The 19992-nt window shown below is 48.5% G+C and overlaps 1 protein-coding gene across 1 annotated transcript in view; it reads left to right on the top strand.

Annotated features, from left to right (window-relative positions):
* Positions 1 to 16312, top strand: part of LOC134404052 (uncharacterized) — a 52233-nt gene extending 35921 nt beyond the window's left edge. The window contains exons 10-20 of the mRNA XM_063134615.1: positions 1583 to 1724; positions 2760 to 2943; positions 3541 to 3640; positions 5008 to 5126; positions 7970 to 8007; positions 10717 to 10829; positions 12029 to 12177; positions 13540 to 13634; positions 15053 to 15131; positions 15219 to 15327; positions 16227 to 16312. Of these exons, the coding sequence (XP_062990685.1) occupies positions 1583 to 1724; positions 2760 to 2943; positions 3541 to 3640; positions 5008 to 5126; positions 7970 to 8007; positions 10717 to 10829; positions 12029 to 12177; positions 13540 to 13634; positions 15053 to 15131; positions 15219 to 15327; positions 16227 to 16300 (1202 nt within the window). The 3' untranslated portion in view covers positions 16301 to 16312. The remainder of the gene's footprint in view (positions 1 to 1582; positions 1725 to 2759; positions 2944 to 3540; positions 3641 to 5007; positions 5127 to 7969; positions 8008 to 10716; positions 10830 to 12028; positions 12178 to 13539; positions 13635 to 15052; positions 15132 to 15218; positions 15328 to 16226) is intronic.
* The last annotated feature ends 3680 nt before the right edge of the window (positions 16313 to 19992 follow it).

The following is a 19992-nucleotide window of genomic DNA, read 5'->3' as shown; positions in this document are numbered from 1 at the left end:
AGCAAAGTTAAAAAATAAGTTGATAAAACTGTTAAAATACTGAGAAAATGAAAAGGTCTACGCCTGGCTTCTAAAAGAGTATAGTGTAGTTAAAATGAGAACATTGAACGATCCACCATCAAATTCCGCATTTGTCCGCTGTGAGCGCAGAAGTCTTGCAGCCCATCTTCCATGGTGGCCTCAACTGATCTCTGTCTTCCAAACCCCACCTTGATCCACTTAGATCTGTCCAAAGTAGAAGTAGGTTGTTACCCAGCATAAAATCCTGGTCCGTGATAAACTGGACTTACAGGGAATCACATATACTGCCGGGAGAGATTCGTCAACTTAACAGTCTTTCTGAATTTAAAAAAGCTATAAAGACTGATCTCTTCCGGCAGGCCTGCCCAGTCGAATTTTAAGATGTCTGGCTGTTATTTTAATAATGTATTCATTTTATATGTTTTTAATCATATAAAAAAGCGTGTTCAGAGGAGGGCAACCAAGATGATCAGGGGTCTGGAAACAAAGCCCTATGAAGAGAGACTGAAAGAACTGGGCATGTTTAGCCTGGAGAAGAGAAGATTGAGGGGAGACATGACAGCACTCTTCAAATACTTAAAAGGTTGTCACACAGAGGAGGGCCAGGATCTCTTCTCGATCCTCCCAGAGTGCAGGACATGGAATATTATTATTATTATTATTATTATTATTTATTTATATAGCACCATCAATGTACATGGTGCTGTACAGATAACACAGTAAATAGCAAGACCCTGCCGCATAGGCTTACAATCTAATAAGTTGTAGTAAACAATAAAGAGGGAAGGAGAATGCAAACAGGCACAGGGAAGTGTAAACAGGCACCGGGTAGGGTGAAGCTAACAGTATAGAGTCAGAACAAACTCAATATTTGAAGGCTATAGGGAAAAGAAAAGTTTTTAGCTGAGTTTTAAAAGCAGTGATTGAGTTTGTAGTTCTCAAGTGTTCTGGAAGAGCGTTCCAGGCGTAAGGGGCAGCAGAAGAAAAAGGACGAAGCCGAGTAAGGGAAGTGGAGGTCCTTGGGCAGGCGAGAAGCATGGCATCAGAGGAGCGGAGAGCCCGAGCGGGGCGATAGTGTGAGATGAGAGAGGAGAGATAGGCAGGAGCTAGACCGTGAATAACAGGCTCAAGTTAAAGGAAGCCAGATTCCAGCTGGACATCAGGAAAAACTTCCTGACTGTTAGAGCAGTACGACAATGGAATCAGTTGCCTGGTGAGGTTGTGGGCTCTCACACACTAGAGGCCTTCAAGAGGCAGCTGGACAACCATCCGTCAGGGATGCTTTAAGGTGGATTCCTGCATTGAGCAGGGGGTTGGACTCGATGGCCTTGTAGGCCCCTTCCAACTCTGCTATTCTATGATTCTATGATTCTAATCGGTTTTATGTATTTTATAGTATTTTTGTATTTGAAGTTGTTCCCTGCCTCAATCCAGAGGGAGAGGCGGGTAAGAAATAAAGAAATTATTATTATTATTATTATTATTATTATTATTATTATTATTATTATTATTATAATATTTCATTATTATATACCTATTTTCTTTAACTGTCACCAATCAGATCTGCTTCCCTTGGTTATTGTGACGCTAGTTCTGGGCTACGCAGATAAACATAACTATTACACCAGCTCTGTAACGAAGTTCTCCTTGGCGCTGCTGTCCATAATTCCTCTCTCATACTATATAGGCATGGCAATTGCCAGGTAAGGCTTCAAAACAACAACAGGAGCAGCAAAAACCATGAGATCTAGAAACATGGCTCTTTAGAATCTGACACCCTTAGGATTCTGTAGTCTAGGGAGGGTGCCGTTGCACCATGTCCTGCTTGGTTTGTCCCTGGCCGACGGCTGGTTGGCTCCTGTGTGAGCAGAGTTCTGGACTAGATGGACCCTTGGTCTGATCCAGCAGGGCTCTTCTGATGTCCTTAGAGCACTGAAGGAAGAACACTTTAGAAATGTGAATTAGTTTTACACAAGAGAAGAGCGTAATGAGAAAGCTCGGTCCTGCATCAGGGCTCTTCTGATATTCTCATGTGTTCCGCTCTGCCTGTGCGGCGTGAGATGCTAAAAGAGAGAGATCTGCCATTACCAGCTGTTGGGTACAAAGAGGGCCCTCTAGATGTGTTTTTGGACTACAGTTCCTATCATCCCCAGTCCTGGAGCTGATGGGAGTTGGACCCCACACATTTAGAGGGCACCAATTTGGGGGAGGCGGGATTAGGAGGTGGCTTTCGTTACGTCCTCCTTAGAGCAATCCTGAAGGCCATCAAGGGCGACTTGCCCTGATGGTTATGTGCTACCTCCAGTATCTGAAGCAGTCAGCCTGTGTGCACCATTTGCTGGGGAACATGGGTAGGAGGGTGCTGTTGCACCATGTCCGGCTTGTAGGTCCCTGGCCGATGGCTGGTTGGCCCCTGTGTGAACAGAGTGCTGGACTAGATGGACCCTGGGCCTGATCCAGCATCAGGGCTCTTCTCATGTTCTTATCTTCCTTCCCAATTGCTAAGGTATTCTTCAGACGCTCTTCTCTGGGTGCCGCCATCAACGACGGTGCAACAGGCAACTACCAGGGGAGGAGCCTTCTCTGCAGTGGGCCCCTGCAGTCTTCCTCACCCCCTTTTCCTCAACCCTTTCCTTCCAAAGGCTCAGGGCATCACTCTCGAGCCCCGACAGGTCAAGGGCAGCGGCCTTGACTCGTGTTCGCTCTCCGTCCACTGCTTTCTCTCTCTTCTCCTCCAGTATCTCAGCACAGAGTAACTTTGCGGTGGGGGCGGTGGTGAACGCCACGTTCGGCTCCATCACGGAGCTCACCTTCTACATCACCGCGCTCATCAAGGGCGCCCGTGAGAAGAACAAGTGCTACGAGGAAATCGTCAAGTCTGCGCTGACGGGGACTCTCTTGGGCTGCATCCTTTTTGTCCCGGTGAGTCGGCTGCTGTCCCCTCGACAATTTGTCCCCTGGTTTTCCCTGACTGGGGGACCTCTGAAGATGCTGGACTACAATTCCCAACATCCCCAGCCAGTATGGCCATGCTGGCTGGGGATGACGGAAGCTATAGTCCAACACGTCCAGAGGGCGCCCGATTGCAGAAGGCTGTTCTAGCACTCTTCAAATACTTGAAAGGTTGTCACACAGAGGAGGGCCAGGATCTCTTCTCGATCCTCCCAGAATGCAGGACATGGAATAACGGGCTCAAGTCACAGAAAGCCAGATTCCGGCTGGACAGCAGGAAAAACTTCCTGACTGTTAGAGCAGTACGACAATGGAATAAGTTACCTAGGAAGGTTGTGGGCTCTCCCACACTGGAGGCCTTCAAGAGGCAGCTGGACAACCATCTGTCAGGGATGGTTTGAGTTGGATTCCTGCATTGTGCAAGGGGGTTGGACCTGATGGCCTTAGAGACCCCTTCCAACTCTGCTATTCTAGGATCCATTCCTGTTCGCTCTGTGCTTCTCTTCCAAGCCCCTGCTGGCAAATGCAAGGAGGAATGAATCTGCTTCTCCGTCTCTCTACTTCCAGGGCCTGTGTATGGTAATTGGGGGCATCCGACACCAAGAGCAGAAGTTCAACAGCAGGTCTGCCGGGGTCAGCTCTGCTCTTCTCTTCCTGTCTGTGGGAGGTAAGCGGGTGTGTCTGTGTGTGTGTTCGTGAGGTCTTGCCACCCCTTTCTCTACTAACCAATAGGCCTTCCTGCACTAGCCAAAAGGGTCCTTTTCAGCCTGCTGCCTCTTTCTAGCTACTGAGCCCTTGGCTTGGCAGTGCATTGCAGCTAACTGCAATGCATTAAGGCGTATTGACTGTCTTTTGTGTAAAGTAGGGTGGCCCTATGGAAAAGAGAACCGAGCTCCTGTTTCTTTAACAGTTGTAGAGAAAAGGGGATTTCAGCAGGTGTCCTTTGTATGCAGGCAGCACCTGGTGAAATTCCCTCTTGTTGTGATGAAGAGGGAATTTCACCAGGTGCTGCCTGCATACAAAGGACACCTGCTGAAATCCCCTTTTCTCTACAACTGTTAAAGAAACAGGAGCTCGGTTCTCTTTTCCATAGGGCCACCCAAATAAAACAGATGCCCTCCCCAGGCTTCCAGAGAGGACTCGCAGACTAACAGCTGCAGAGCACTTAAAGATAGCTACACAAATCACATCCCCCCTTCTCCATGTAGACAGTATCTTTTGCTCAATTACTTATCAACTTATCAAATGCCCAGTCACCAGTACTTGACTCTTTACCACTATCCCATGACGTAGTCTTTAAACTTTGCTGGTAAACTCACTTCACGATCACTCCGTGTCTGTCCAGTCCTATCTGCCATTGCATGCATTTCCAAAGAATTCTCCAGCTCACCTTGAGATTGTTCTTGAGACTGAAAGAACTGGGCATGTTTAGCCTGGAGAAGAGAAGATTGAGGGGAGACATGATAGCACTCTTCAAATACTTAAGTTGTCACAAAGAGGAGGGCCAGGATCTCTTCTCGATCCTCCCAGAGTGCAGGACATGGAATAACGGGCTCAAGTTAAAGGAAGCCAGATTCCAGCTAGACATCAGGAACAACTTCCTGACTGTTAGAGCAGTACGACAATGGAATCAGTTACCTAGGGAGGTGGTGGGCTCTCCCACACTAGAGGCCTTCAAGAGGCAGCTGGACAGCCATCTGTCAGGGATGCTTTAGGGTGGATTCCTGCATTGAGCAGGGGGTTGGACTCGATGGCCTTGTAGGCCCCTTCCAACTCTGCTATTCTATGATTCTCTGATTCTCCTGGTAAGACTAATGCTCCAGGGGAGACCGGCTCCTGTGCAGCCTTTGGGACTACATCAGCTCCACCCAGCTTCTCCGGAATGGAATTCGGCCCTCGGGCTGGAAGGGGCGCTCCACACCCCTGCTGCAGGCATTGGCCTTGGCCTGGTCTAGCCCTGGCTGTGGCACGGTGCTGCGGATGAGGTGGATCTCGTTGTTTCAGCGCTCTTCTCTCGCGCTCCTTTTCTGCCAGGCGTGTTTGCTCCGACGCTCTTCTCCAAAGTCTACGGGAGGCTGATCTGCGGCGAATGTCAGAACCTCACCCAAGAACCGCCCGGCCACTACGTTTGCCAGAGCTGCCACTTCGACTTGGTGAGTAAGACTGGCCAGGCCTCGCTTGGAGCTGGGGATGAGTGAATGGAAGCACGAGAATGTCGTTGTCTGAAAATGTCACGTTCACTATCCTTTGAGTAAGGTTGCCATATTCTGAATCCACAAAACCAGGACAATGGGGTTTTTTTGGGGGGAGTTCTTTTTGTTTATTTCTCCTCTCTCTCCTTTCCTCTCCTTCACCCTCTCACCCCCACAAAACTCTCTTTCTTCCCCCACAAATAACCCAGCAGCTCTGCCCGGCACTTACCCAAAAGCTGTGACCACAACCAGCCAAGCTCACCAAACTCTATTGCAGTGGTTCCCAATTTGTGGTCTGTGGACCCCAGGGGGTCCGTGGCACCATTCACATATTCGCCATTCATTTCTGGAGTCCACTGACGACGAATTCCTACCAGAAGTAAAATATAACATCCCTGAGCACCTGAGTGATTTAGCGACTAGCTTCAGAGTTTTACTTCCCTGCACCTAATCCTGAAAACTCATGGAGAAGGAATCTTTTTGAATGTGGTGACGTACAACTAACAACTCTCTCTGCGGAAGAGCGAGATGCACTTGTTGACGTGACTTGTGATGGTTCATTGAAATCATTTTTCAAAGAATATAGACTGGACCAATTCTGGGTGAAGGTTTCTCCTGATTAGAAGAAGTTAGGTGAAAAAGCTTTGAAACATCTAGTTCCCTTTTGTTTCACATATCTTTGTGAGCAAACATTTTTTACATTTTGTTAAATGAAGAACAAGCATAGAAATGGGCTCGATGTTGATCCAGATTTGAGATTAAAAGTAGGAAATAATGAGCCGGATGTGGAAGGGATTGTTCGGGACAAAAAGAGGCATGATTTCTCCCATCACATTTAGGTTTAGTAGCTGCTAGACAAGTCATAATTTGTTCAATTGTAAACTTGACGTTAGTAAAATTAAATTCGTCTTTATATTCCTAACTAAATCATGGTCATTTTTGCATGGTAATATCACAAATTTTATGGTCTGTTTTTTAGTATCCCTAAAATCCTTTGCTTATTAGGGGCTACCCCTTATTTTCTCCAAAAAATTGCTTCGCACAGGTAACTACCATAGAGATAACAAATTTTTCAAAAGTAGGAGTAGTCCATGGCTTGGCATTTGAAAAACAAGGGGTCCGCAGTACTTAGCTAATTGGGAACCACTGCTGTATTGCATTGCATGGCCCTCAGGTAGCCTGAGGAGAGCAGGTGTGCCTTTCCTCGCTGATGTTCCTCTTCTACGCAGCTGCATTTGCAGTAAGTTGAGTCACGGTGGGTGTCTGAGCTGAGTCTGTGGCGGAGCAGCGGTGCATTGATGCGTCTTTTTCTCTGCTGCTGCCACTCCACTGAGCAGGCTCAAGGCACCATTTCGGAGGTTGGAATTTCTCCGGCCGGCTGGACCAGGAATCCGGGATTCTTGACTGACCAGACGGGACATTTTGAAAATGCTTGGAAACCGTGACATTCCCGGTTTTCTGGGATATATGGCAACCCTACCTATGAGCAGCAGTGGGGGGGTTTTGTGGGTTTTTTTGAGAAACGTTACCAAATTCATGAACACGTTTAAAAAATGTTTATTTTCACAGAGTAGCAAATGAGGGGGAGTGAAAATATGCACAGAAATGCGCAATCTTCTCAGTCAGAGCTGAGAAATACATTGAAAACGAACACGCTTGAAACGCCATTTCGGAGAATTTTGGCTAGCTTGAACATCATTGGTTCCTCTGTCCAGTGATTTAACCAGCCGCTCGGAGCCACGTTAAAACACCCAAACGCTCCAGAAAAGCACAAAACGAAAAATTGAGTGCTTGCCAGAATTAGGCCTATTATCTCTATGCGACGGAGCGAATAAAAATTTAAGATGCAAAGAGCTTTTGGCTTTTACGTGGTTGGCGGATCAAGTGACTGTAGCATAGAGAAAGCGAATAGCAAACCCTATTGTAATATGGAGAAATATCGCCCTGATGGAGAAATGAACACATCAGGTTAGGATGCAGAAGGTCTGAAAACCATGAGGATTTACAAATAATTCAAACAGTACAGAAACTGCATATTGGCATAGATTTTGTCAGATGCTAAGTATGATTCATTGATACCAAGACATCATTTTTTAATGGACCCCAGAACTGTTCTTTTAAATGGATATTGTTGGTTTTTATGCTTTTGATGGTTTTAAATTTTGTATACATTTTAATGTTCACTGTTTTTAACTTTTGTAAACCGCCCAGAGAGCTTCGGCTATGGGGCGGGATATCAATGTAATAAATAAATATAAAATAAATAATAAATTCCAACAGAACGATGTCTTGGTTCTGTTGGTTCTGTTGCATGAACGGAATGCATAACGACTTGCAAATGGAGGCAAGAGGTTATTTCATTTTTTTTACATCAATGTGGAATCCTGAAATTAAATTGAAAAACGTTTCGATGCTAGGAATGTAATGGACCCAGCGATGGTGTTGTTTTTATATTGTTGGTTTATATGATTATCATGAAACAATATGTGTAATACTATTTTTTATATGAAATTCAAAAAAAGAGTATTTTGAAAACAAACCCTCTGTCTCTTTTCACTGCCCTGCACTTAGGACCCGTGAGTGAAACCTTTCTTCACCCTTACCCAACTGGGCGGCCTCCGGATGTGTCTGACTACAACTCCCAGCTGGCTGGGGGATGCTGGGGGTTGTAGTCAGACACATCCGGAGTCCCCCAGCTTGCCACCTTTGGACGCATCTTGACTTGCTGAATTGTTAGATTTTTGTTTCCTTGGTTCCGCGTTTGTAACATCCGGAATCTGACGTTTTAAACTATCTCTCGGTAGATGGAGAATAACGGGACCCTCTACTACAGCCATGTTCAGTAAGTATCTCCTTGCCGTGGCTTTTGGGGCTTTGGGGAGGCGGGCCGTCTTGCCACACATGTTTCCCAGGCTGGTCGGAGGGGTTAGCTTTCTTTCTGGTCCTCTGCCTCTCCCTTTAACTACTCCTGGTCATGGGCTGTTTCGGCTGTGAGGGCCAAAGCGAGCCACAAAGTCTCCCTCTGTCTGTCGCAGGCGGGCGCCCTTAATGTGCAATTTGCTTCACCCTTCGCAGTGGTTGGAAATAGGTTTTCTGCTGCTGCCGCCACCCCAGGCATTAGTCAGCTAGCCGCTGAGACAGTGCGCTGCACTGTGGCCATGGCTCAGTGTTAAGAGCACATGGTTTGAAAGCAGGGGATCCCTGGAATCTCCTGTTCGTTCTAAAAATTAAAAATATAAAAACTCTGCCAGTGTGGTGTAGAGCCAGTGTGGTGTGGTGGCTAGAGTGTCAGACTGGGAGTCAGGAGATCCGGGTTCTAGTCCCCACTCGGCCATGGAAACCCATTGGGTGACTCTGGGCCAGTCACAGACTCTCAGCCCAGCCTACATCACAGGGTTGCTGTTGTGAGGATAAAATAGAGAGGAGGAGGATTATGTATGCTTCCTTGGGTTCCTTGGAGGAAAAAAGGCGGGATATAAATGCAATAATAACAACAACAACTTAGAATCATAAAACCTTAGACTAGTCGAGTTGGAAGGGGCCTCTAAGGCCATTGAGTCCAACCCCCTGCTCAAGGCAGGAATCCAGCTTGCAGAGCTGCTGGCGTAGACACTACTGGATACGTCTCATCTGGGATGAGGCAGTTTCAAAGGTTTTGCAGGGGTGAGGAACCTCAGGAACTGGGGATGTTTAGAACTGGGCATGTTTAGCCTGGAGAAGAGAAGACTGAGGGGAGACATGAGAGCACTCTTCAAATACTTAAAAGGTTGTCACACAGAGGAGGGCCAGGATCTCTTCTCGATCCTCCCAGAGTGCAGGACACGGAATAACGGGCTGAAGTTAAAGGAAGCCAGATTCCAGCTGGACATCAGGAAAAACTTCCTGACTATTAGAGCAGTGCGACAATGGAATCAGTTACCTAGGGAGGTTGTGGGCTCTCCCACACTAGAGGCCTTCAAGAGGCAGCTGGACAGCTGTCTGTCAGGGATGCTTTAGGGTGGATTCCTGCATTGAGCAGGGGGTTGGACTCGATGGCCTTGTAGGCCCCTTCCAACTCTGCTATTCTATGATTCTAGGACTGGGGAGGGGGCAAATCTGGCCCCGCCCCCTTCCTCCGGACCACCAATCATTTGGAGATTTCCCAGCTTTGAGCCTGTCATGTCTCGCCCTGATCCCCCTGGGTTGGAAGAAGGTGTTTCAGGTGATCAATCGGAATCAGACTGTACCAGTGGGGGAGAAAGCTCTCACAGGCGCTTCACCAGCTGGGAGTGAACCTACTCCAGAGCTTATCTCCTCAAGGGCAAATGACACACAGTCAGTGAGAAGCCAACATTCTTCCGAGGGGGAGGGCACGGAGAAGTTAGCTGATCCTAGAGTAAGCCGCAGACTAAAATGGGCGGAGATAAAGGAAGACAAGAGAAAGTCAGCCCGGCTGGCGTCCCGTCAGAAGTCACCTCAGAACCAGTCTCTCTGAAGTTAACGTGTCTTAGGAAAGGGCTTTCCATTCTTCTTGAAAGGGCCATCGTCTTGCTTAGTTTGCATAGTTTTGCCTAGGAGAAAGTTCCTAGAGATTAGACTCTCTTCACGTAGGAAGAGATGTTTATTGCTTGAATAAAGCTTTGTGGATTACTTAGCAGGCCTTGTTATTGTCCCCCTGAGAAGGCAGGAGGTTTTGAGAAACACGACAGCGCTGTTTTCGTCCCGCCATCCTTAAAAGGTTGAAATACCTCTGCTCAGGGTTAGTTATGGGCAGCAAGTGCTTCAAGTTAAAAGAGGCTGGTATTTTTAGCCTCGCCCCTTTTCCCATTGGCCCTGCCCACCTCTGGGATGAGGCCTCTCAGAGCTTCTCCAAAATGGCATTCGCCCCCTAGCCTGAAAGGTGTTCGACACGCCTGCCTTAAGGCTTTAGGCCTTGGTGTCAGGTGTTTCTGTTATCCTGGTGGATGGCCGGGCGGGCAGGGAACGGGACAGAAACGCCTTCCTGATAGGGCTGTGCACGGACTCCCCGATCCGCTTCGGATCCCAATCCGCAACTTTCAGATTGGGTCCACTCCGCCAGTGGTCCACTTCGCTTCGCTGCGGAGCTCCGGATCTGAATCAGAGCTCTGCAGCTGCGGTGGTAGCGGCGCCAGGTAAGGCCCCCTCCTCCCTCCTTACCTGCGTCCGTCTGCGGTCCAGCGGCTGCTTCAACTGAGCCCGAGGACTCAAACAGGAAGACCAGGCCGGGTTGAACCGCGGGCTCTAGTGAAGCCGGCGACGGGCCAGGTAAGACCCCCCTCTCCCCTGCCCCCTTACCTGGCTCTGCCGCCGTCACCGCATGGGCGGCAGCAGTGCCAGGTAAGGCCCCCTTACCTTTTTTGCAGAGCTCCGGATTGAGGCGAAGGATCCGCCTTCATCTTGATCCGCTCCACGATGCTCCGCTGCCCCCCCGATCCTCTTAGGGGGAGGTGAAGCACCCCGATCCGCTTCTGCTTCTCCGATCCGAAGAGAAGCGGCGCACAGCCCTACTTCCTGGGCCTTTTTATCCTTGCAATGCTTTTGTGCCCGGCAGGCCCCTGGTGTACACGGTGTCGCTGCTGCTTCCCGTGGCATATGTCATCGGGCTGATCTTCACCCTGAAGACGCACTCGCACATCTATGACATTCACATCAGCGACTGCCACAGTAAGTCAGCTCCTGAGCCAGCCCTAGGCAGGAGGTTTGGCGCAGCGGTGGTGGTGGTGATGGGAGGTGTGTGTCTTTCAGCCACCCTACGGAACAGCTTTAGCCCCGGACGTCTTTCTGGCAAGGAGGTGCATTGTGCATCCCAGGCGAGGGGCGTTCTCCTTTTACCAGGCGCAGCAAGGAAATGCATTTGGGGGCGGGGTTCCTTCTGCTCTCTTCCCAGGCTTGCAGAATGCGATTGGTGGCAGAGGGTTGTTGCTAGGCGCGCAAAGGTTTTGGGGCCCAGGCCCACAAGACACAACTCTGCATATCATCTGCATGTGCGCATTTATAGCTATACACTATATGCAGATTTAGAAAGACTGGTTAGGATTTATTTAAATGGCACAGCAGGTGAAGCCAACCAGTTCAATTTCTCATCCAAATCATCTCAAATAGAATAAATCATAGAATAGTAGAGTTGGGAGGGGCCTCTAAGGCCATCGAGTCCAACCCCCTGCTCAATGCAGGAATCCACCCTAAAGCATCCCTGACAGATGGTTGTCCAGCTGCTTCTTGAAGGCCTCTAGTGTGGGAGAGCCCACAACCTCCCTAGGTCATTGGTTTTATTGCTCTAAAAGTCAGGAAGTTTTTCCTGATGTCCAGCTGGAATCTGGCTTCCTTTAACTTGAGCCTGTTATTCCGTGTCCTGCACTCTGGGAGGATCGAGAAGAGATCCTGGCCCTCCTCTGTGTGACAACCTTTTAAGTATTTGAAGAGTGCTATCCTTCAATTCATTTGCACTCTGCCCCAAATCATCCCAAACCAATGGAATAAGGTTTCCTTTAATCTTAATTGCCACCCAGAATCCCTCTTGAAAACTGCTCCCTGCGTGGCAATTAAACTGAGGAGGGTTGAGCCTTCATAGAATCATAGAATAGCAGAGTTGGAAGGGGCCTCCAAGGCCATCGAGTCCAACCCCCTGCTCAATGCAGGAACCCACCCTAAAGCATCCCTGACAGATGGTTGTCCAGCTGCCTCTTAAGTGTCCGCAATAGATCCAGGGGCCCTGGGAAACAGGTTCGGGGCTCAGGCCCCATGGGCCCAACCATAACAACATCCCTGGCCTGGTGGTGCTTTGGGTTGGGGCAAGCTGAGCTGCAAACAGGGCCTCCTTTGGTATCGTTTGCCTGCGAACAGGTTTGTGCTCTTCTCCCCAGTGCCCGGGCACCACCACAGCGCGGTGGTCCACTGGTCTCGCTGGAGGGCCATGATCATCCTGCTGGTGGCCACCCTTTGCATGTCCGCCTGTGCTGACCTGGCCACAGAGCACATCAGCCCCATCTTAAAGAACTCGCCGGTATCTCAGGTAAGGAGGTCTGGAAGTTGCCGGGCCCTGATCGGAAAGCATTCAAAGCGGCTGCTTGTGGCGTGGCACCGCTAAGGATGTTCTGGGCCTGTCCTAGGAGCCTCAGAGGAGTCTGAAGGCTTGTGTGGTGCTTGCTGTCTTACAGCCCTCTGTCAGGGTTCCTTCTTATGACCAGGACTGCCTCAGCAACTTCTTAAGGATCTCTTGCCTCCTTAAGAGTCCCACCTTCCTTCTTTTTACCCTCCCCTTCCTAGGCGTGGATGTAAAGTGAGTGACACTCTGGAACTTGTGGCTTAACACAACAGTTTACTCATGAATTAAAACAACCAAATGACCTGAGTGATATAATAGGCATTAAAAGAAAATAAAAGCTGCAAAAACTCAAGTTCTTTTACCCTAAGCTGCACCTAGACCTCTTCGGGCTGCTTCTTTCTGCTCCTTTCTTATGATCTGGTCTTTCTCTGGCTTTTCTTTTCTTTTCTTTCTTTTTTTGGGTGGGCTGGGCTCTGATCTTCCCTTCTGCTTGGTCTCTGGCATCTCTCTTCTTTTATACCCTCTTTCCCTAAAACAGAAAAGCACTGTTCCCATTTTGAAGAAATGAAACTTAATTGGAGAAACGAAACTACTCCTCTCAGGGATACCACCTCCCATCAGAAAAACCTCAGGCCTCTTAAGTTCCTGAAAAGTAATTGAAATGACTTCATGGAAACCACAGAAGTAGTTCCAAGTAATGCTTGGTTATCTTGCAAATCTGAGCCATCACCTAAAGAGTAGCGTTGCCCATCAGGGCCACGGGGCTGCAAACAGCTACCTACTCTAGCTCCTGGGTTTGGTTGGAGAAATGATCTGTCTCCAAGGGATGACTGTGAATCAGGGGCGTCGAACTGGTTTCAGCCTCGGGGCTGAATTCAGTGGCGGAGAAGCGCTTGGGAGCCACGTTCCAGTGGTGCGCAGGGCCAAAGGGGCCAAAAATGGCAGCAACGTTCAGCTGGACCCTCTTGCTGCCATCAACGAAGACTTAGGAGAGCCAATTCCGTCTTCTAGAAACGGGAAGAAACTTGCAAAAGCCAGGCAGTGGGGGCTAAGGGGACCGTCGGGAGGGCTAGATTTCAGGCGGGCCGCATCTGGCCCACGGGGCCTGAGGTTTTGCAACTCTGCTATCGGTGAGGCGGAGAATCCGCTCCGGGTTTCAGTCAGAACCAGTGTGAACTCTGAAGGTGTTATCCGAAGTGGGAAGAACTTTGCAGAGCTCCTTCAGAGTTCTGAATGAAACCCGAAGCGGATTTGCCAGCCCACTTTGAGCCTTCACTGCCTGCTCCAGCCCAGGCCTTCTCTCTTTCTCTCTCTCTCTCTCTCTCTCAGTATTTCATCGGCGTGACGGTGCTTGCCATGGTTCCCGAGATCCCGGAGATCGTCAACGGCATCCAGTTTGCCCTGCAGAACAACCTCAGCTTGAGGTGGGTCCCCCTGAGGTCATCTTTCCGGGCCCTTCCCCCAAGAGCTCTTCTTCGTGCTCTCGAAATGCCGTCTGGCACCCCAGCCGGCTCCACTGTCACGTGCCCTAAATCGCGGATGTCCAGCTTTAACGGTTGATTGGGGAGGGGAGGAATGGGGAAGAGAAGGCGTGAAGCGGCAGCCCTTAGGCAGCAGTGGGCCCTGGCTCCCTGCCTTTAGGGAACTGTCTTAAACCATCTCGCCCAGTATTGTTGATACTGACTGAATCCGCAGGGATTCAGGCAGGATTCCTTCCTCGCCCTCCCTGGGATCGATCATAGAATCATAGAATAGCAGAGTTGGAAGGGGCCTACAAGGCCATCGAGTCCAACCCCCTGCTCAATGCAGGGATCCACGCTAAAGCATTCCTGACAGATGGTTGTCCAGCTGCCTCTTGAAGGCCTCTAGTGTGGGAGAGCCCACAACCTCCCTAGGTCACTGGTTCCATTGTCATACTGCTCTAACAGTCAGGAAGTTTTTCCTGATGTCCAGCCGGAATCTGGCTTCCTTTAACTTGAGCCCGTTATTCCGTGTCCTGCACTCTGGGAGGATCAAGAAGAGATCCTGGCCCTCCTCTTTGTGACAACCTTTTAAGTATTTGAAGAGTGCTATCATGTCTCCCCTCAATCTTCTCTTCTCTTCTCCAGGCTACACATGCCCAGTTCTTTCAGTCTCTCTTCACAGGGCTTTGTATCCAGTCCCCTGACCATCCTGGTTGCCCTCCTCTGAACCCACTCCAGTTTGTCTATCAAGATCACTTTGAAGTTTGTTTCTGTCTTCCAGGGTATTAGCTATCCCACCTAATTTGGTGTCATCTGCAAATTTGATCAGCGTTCCCTGCACCTCCTCGTCCAAATAATTAATAAAAATGTTGAAGAGCACTGGGCCCAGGACTGAGCCCTGCGGTACCCCACTCGTTGCCTCTCCCCAGTTTGAGAAGGTTCCATTGATAAGCACTCTTTGAGTCCGATTCTGTAGCCAACTGTGAATCCACCTAATAGTTGTTCCATCTAGCCCACTTTTAACTAGTTTGTTAATCAGAATGTTAATCAGATCCGGGGACCTCCTGCATGCAGAGCGGGGGGGCTCTTATCCCACGGAGGACTGCAGGCGGCTGTTCAGTCCGGCCTCCAAGAGAGTGTTTTGCGCAGCGGCGGCTGTTGGCGACCCTAAGCTCAGCACACGCTAGCGTAAAAGAGGGCGCGGTGGCTGGGTGTGTCCGGCCGGCCCTGCTTCTGCTTTCTATACAATCCTCTCCTGCTGTTTTCCGAAATGTGGAAAGCGTCGGCCGGCCAGCTGCCCTGTAGCCTCTGAGGAAGGGCTGGGATTCGTGAACCGCCTTCCTCTCCTCTCCTCCCTTTCCACATGTTTTGTGTTCTAGCATTGAGATTGGGAACTGCATTGCCGTCCAGGTCTGCATGTTACAGATCCCCATTGTGGTGCTTTTCACGATCTTCTACGTAAGTCGTGGGAGGACTGGGGTGGGGGGATGGACCAGAGGAATCCCCTGCCCTCTTGACTCGGTTGGTCCTTCTTCCTCTCTGCAGCCTACGGACTTCATCCTGGTCTTCAGTGACCTCCACGTCTACGCCAGCATGTTCAGCGTGGTCCTCATTAATTACATCTTCATGGACGGCAAATGCGACTACTTCCAAGGTAACGAACGCTCTTGGATTTCTGGAGCTGGGTTCCAACACCGGTTGCTGAGGTTCTGTCAGTCTTCCCCAAACTGCTGCCTTTCAGATGTTTCGGACTCCTACTCACCTCCTGCCCAGCCAACCTATATACATATTCACAAGCGGGGTGGGTGGGGATAGTAACTATGAGGTCAGAAGAAAATGAAATGCAGGAAGTATAGGCAGCGGCAATTGCATTATTAACAGTTGCCGTTCACAGAACAGTTGCTGGAGATAAAGCAGACATCTTGGCATTGGTAAGCTAATCAATACACGTAGTGCATTTAAAAACAACACCTTTATCCTGATTCAAGCCACAGCTGACAGAATTGAACTTCTTGAGCTACTGCAAGTTTTTTTTAAAAAAACCACCTTTATCTTGATTCAAGCCACAGCTGACAGAATTGAACTTCTTGAGCCATTGCAAGTTTTTTTTTAAAAAAACACCTCTATCTTGATTCAAGCCACAGCTGACAGAATTTAACTTCTTGATCGTAAGTTTTTTCTTGATTCAAGCCACAGCTGACAGAATTGAACTTCTTGATCGTAGGTGTTTTTTTAAAAAACAAAACAAAACAAAACACCTTTATCTTGATTCAAGCCACAGCTGACAGAATTGAACTTCTTGAGCCATTGCAAGTTTTTTTTTTTAAAAAACACCTCTATCTTGATTCAAGCCACAGCTGACAGAATTGAACTTCTTGATCGTAGGTGTTTTTTTAAAAACAAAACAAAACACCTTTATCTTGATTCAAGCCACAGCTGACAGAATTGAACTTCTTGATCTATTGTAAGTTCAGTGGTTTGTCATTGTGGTCCCCCGTCGAAGGTCCCCTCCACCTGTAATGATGACGTGCTTTCCGTTTGCTTCTGCCACAGGAACCGTGCTGGTGATGGTTTACTTCATCCTCCTTGCAGTCTACTACTTTTCCCCTTCTCCTGCCGGCTGCTGAAGCTTCCCTCCGCTGGGGGCGCCCTGTTCCTGCCTGTTTGGGAGGCATCCGTCTCCTACAAGCGCTTCCTACCGAGGAGCATCGCTCTCTCTCGGGGACTTGTTTGGGCCTAGCTTTCTTCAAAATCCAGGAAAGCCATTGAATCTGTCGAGCTAAGGAGACTCCCGCGGACTCCTCCCAACCTCAACCTTGTCCCCCACCCCACCCACATGTCCACACACAACACCTGTCCACACGCGGCATTTCAATGTTTTAAACAAAGAGGTTGGAGCAGGAGTCGCAGGCGGTGCTGGCGAACTCCTGCAGGACCCAAGGAGGAACTTAGTGGCTGAAAACGCTGCCGTTTCTCCACTGCACCAGACGGTTTCTGGGGACCAGAGAACTCCTTGGATGTTTTTTTAAAGACTCCTGTCCTGCCCTGCCCTGTCCTGTCACGATGGCTACCTCAGGTCGGTGCCACCGACGCAAACCCCTCCAAGCTAAGCTGCCACGGGTCTTTCGATGGAGCACAATAAAGGAAGTTTGTTTTGAATGCCTTTGCCTCGGCTTGCCGTTAAGAATTTGTTTGCGCAGAGGAACAGCCGCCCTTTGCCTTGAGAGGAGGATTTCTGGTGGTGAGTCCCTTTTTCCTTGGCTTGATCACCCGGCCTCGATGGGAGTGAAAAGCGGGGGGGTGGGGGCTATAGGAGCTTCACCAGAGATGCTCAGCGGCCGTTTGTTTTAGCTTTGACTGTACCAGTGGAGGCTGGTGTCTCCAATAATGTCAGTGGGGCGGTGAATCCGCTCTGGGTTTTGGTCAGAACTCTAAAGGAGCTCTCCAAGGTGACCTGTAGAGATCTGGCTGAAACCCGGAGTGGAATCACCGCCCCACTGATGCCGGAGCCACTAGGCTCCACTGTACATCAGCCTTCCTCAACCTGATGCCCTTCAGATGTAGTCTGACACATCTGGACTGGGGGATGCTGGGAGTTATAGTCCAACACAGCTGGTGGGCACCAGGTTGGTGCAGGCTGATGTACATGTATGAAGGATAAACGTGTGTGTGTGTGTGTGTGTGTGTGTGTGTGTGTGTGTGTGTGTGTGTAGAAGGGTAAGGATATTCCTGAAGAGAAGGCCATCAATGGCTACTAGCCCTGATGGTTGTGTGCTGTCTCCAGTATCCGAGGCAGTAAGCCTGTGTGCACCAGTTGCTGGGGAACATGGGTGGAAGGGTGCTGTCCTGCTTTGTGGGTCCCTGGCTGACAGCTGCTTGGCCACTGTGTGAACAGAATGCTGGACTAGATGGACCCTTGGTCTGATCCAGCAGGGCTTTTCTCATGTTCCTGTCAGCCTCCTTGTTCACCACTCTGCTGCTAAGATCATCTTCTTGGCTCACCGCTCTGACCATGTTACTCCACTTCTGAAATCTCTTCATTGGCTTCCAATTCACTTCAGAATCCAATATAAACTTCTCCTGTTGACCTACAAAGCTTTTCACGGTCTAGCTCCTTCCTATCTCTCCTCTCTCATCTCACACTATTCCCCCGCTCATGCTCTCCGCTCCTCTGATGCCTTGTTTCTCACCTGCCCAAGGGTCTCTACTTCCCTTGCTCGGCGTCGTCCATTTTCTTCTGCTGCCCCTTACGCCTGGAACGCTCTTCCAGAACATTTGAGAACTACAAGTTCAATCGCAGCTTTTAAAGCTCAGCTAAAAACTTTTCTTTTTCCTAAAGCTTTTAAAACTTGATTTTGTTCTGACTTTTATACAGTTAGTTTTACTCTTTTGTTTGTGTGCTTAAACAAAAGAGTTTATACTGGACCTCTTAATGCAGATCGATTTACAATTGCTCTCTTTGTAAATTTAACACATCAGTTGAGTGTTTTTATAAATTTTATTACAGATATTTTATACTGCATTCAGTCCTATTCCAAGGGTGGGTTTTGGGAAGAATATTTTTTTAATTAAATTGTAAAAATAAGAAATAAGCTCCTAGCCATAAAAGTGTAAAAGCAGAGTTCTATCTTGCACCTTCAAGGCTCAGGCAAATTACCCTATTTCTTCGATTCTAAGACGTACTTTTTCCCCATATAAACATCTCTAAAAATGGGGTGCGTCTTAGAATCACGGGTGTGTCTTAGGGCTTTTTTTTCTGTTGGTGGTACTGAAATTAGTGTGCGTCTTACAATCGATGGCGTCTTACAATCAAAGAAATACGTATATTAAAAAAAGGCTTTGAAAGGACAATAAAATAGGTATCAGGCAAACCTTTCTAACTTTCCACAACTGAGAATGGCCCTCTGGTATCCTCATGCCTTACTTCAGATGCCAGACATACTTGCAAGAGGTCCTTAATTAATTATTATTATTATTATTATTATTATTATTATTATTATTATTATTAATTTATATAGCACCATCAATGTACATGGTGCTGTACAGATTACACAGTAAATAGCAAGATCGTAATGCATGGGAAGGTATCTATGGAGACTGGTGGTCCTTCAAGTACATTTTGAACTGGTTCACATGTAATGGCAGTAAATCGTGGGTTGATCAACCCATGATTTGTCGCAGCGCTTGCTGGGCAAATTCTATGGCCTTTTTGGATATTCACCCCCCAATTGAGGGTTACTATGTAACACTCTAGGCTAATTGTGGGTTGAACAGCCTACAGTTAACCTAACATTAGTAGTTAGGTGTGAGTTTAACCCACGATTAACCTATAATGTCTGGGTTTGGACATCATGTCGCAACCCCCTTTCACCCCGATTCGGGGCTGAACATTCAAAAGGCTGTTGCACCCCAAATGTAGAGCCAGCTTGTTAACATGGCAATAAGAAAGGTCATAGCGACAATGATTCTGTCCTCCGCTCTTATTGGCAATGGCGTGGCATGCTTGACAGCACCCTGCAGGTAAAGAAAGTTTTGGGTCAGATGTAGTGCAATGCCACCCAAGAGTGGGCCGCCCTCCTGGGTGTATCATTTAGGGTGGCCCAAAGCTGATGAGGTTCCTACCTCCAGCAATCATCAACTGGAGTCATTATACAATGACGTCCATTGTGCAAAAGTGAGGATTTTAATTGAACAATAGTTCTTCCCATCTTGAAGGGGAGTTGAAAGTTAGTGGGCATGGGCTACCTGTACATGGCGCTTTGACTATTTCCAGCGGTTGCTGACTGGTAGAAAGGAACCACTGTATTTTGCAGTCGCTGAATCGCATTGCTTCTTTTACGAAAGGAAAAAGAGGCCAAGCTGTGGAAAAAGAGCCATTTAGAAAAGCTCCTGTGGCTGTTTATTTAAAACTACAGCAGGAAGATTTCAAAGGACAAAGGAAGGGCGAAGGGAACTACCTCCTTTAGCAGCTAAATCCTTTTAAATGTTGACCATCTACTGCCTTTCCTCTCTACTAGTTCTCTGGCAAACGGTGCCTTTGCCACGTCATGGAGCCTGGTAGCCCCAGGTGGTAGACAGGAGCTTCTCTTTCTGCTCTCCTGCTCCCAAAAGTGGTGGTTTCCAGCCGGTTTCCAGCAGGCTGGTCCCTCCTCTCACAGGCGAGCCCAAAAGGCCAGTTTATACAGTCAGCAGAGTAAAAGGGTGAGGAGCTCTTCTTAGACTGCACCCCCTTTCAAGCAAGTGGAGGCGGGGAAGAGTACATATCTACTCCCCCACCCAAAAATACCCACAAAGTTTCACACACTTTAAACAATAGCAT

This window comes from Elgaria multicarinata, chromosome 9, assembly GCF_023053635.1.
Source record: "Elgaria multicarinata webbii isolate HBS135686 ecotype San Diego chromosome 9, rElgMul1.1.pri, whole genome shotgun sequence".
NCBI classification, from domain to species: domain Eukaryota; kingdom Metazoa; phylum Chordata; class Lepidosauria; order Squamata; family Anguidae; genus Elgaria; species Elgaria multicarinata.
This window is presented reverse-complemented; position numbering and strand designations above follow the sequence as displayed.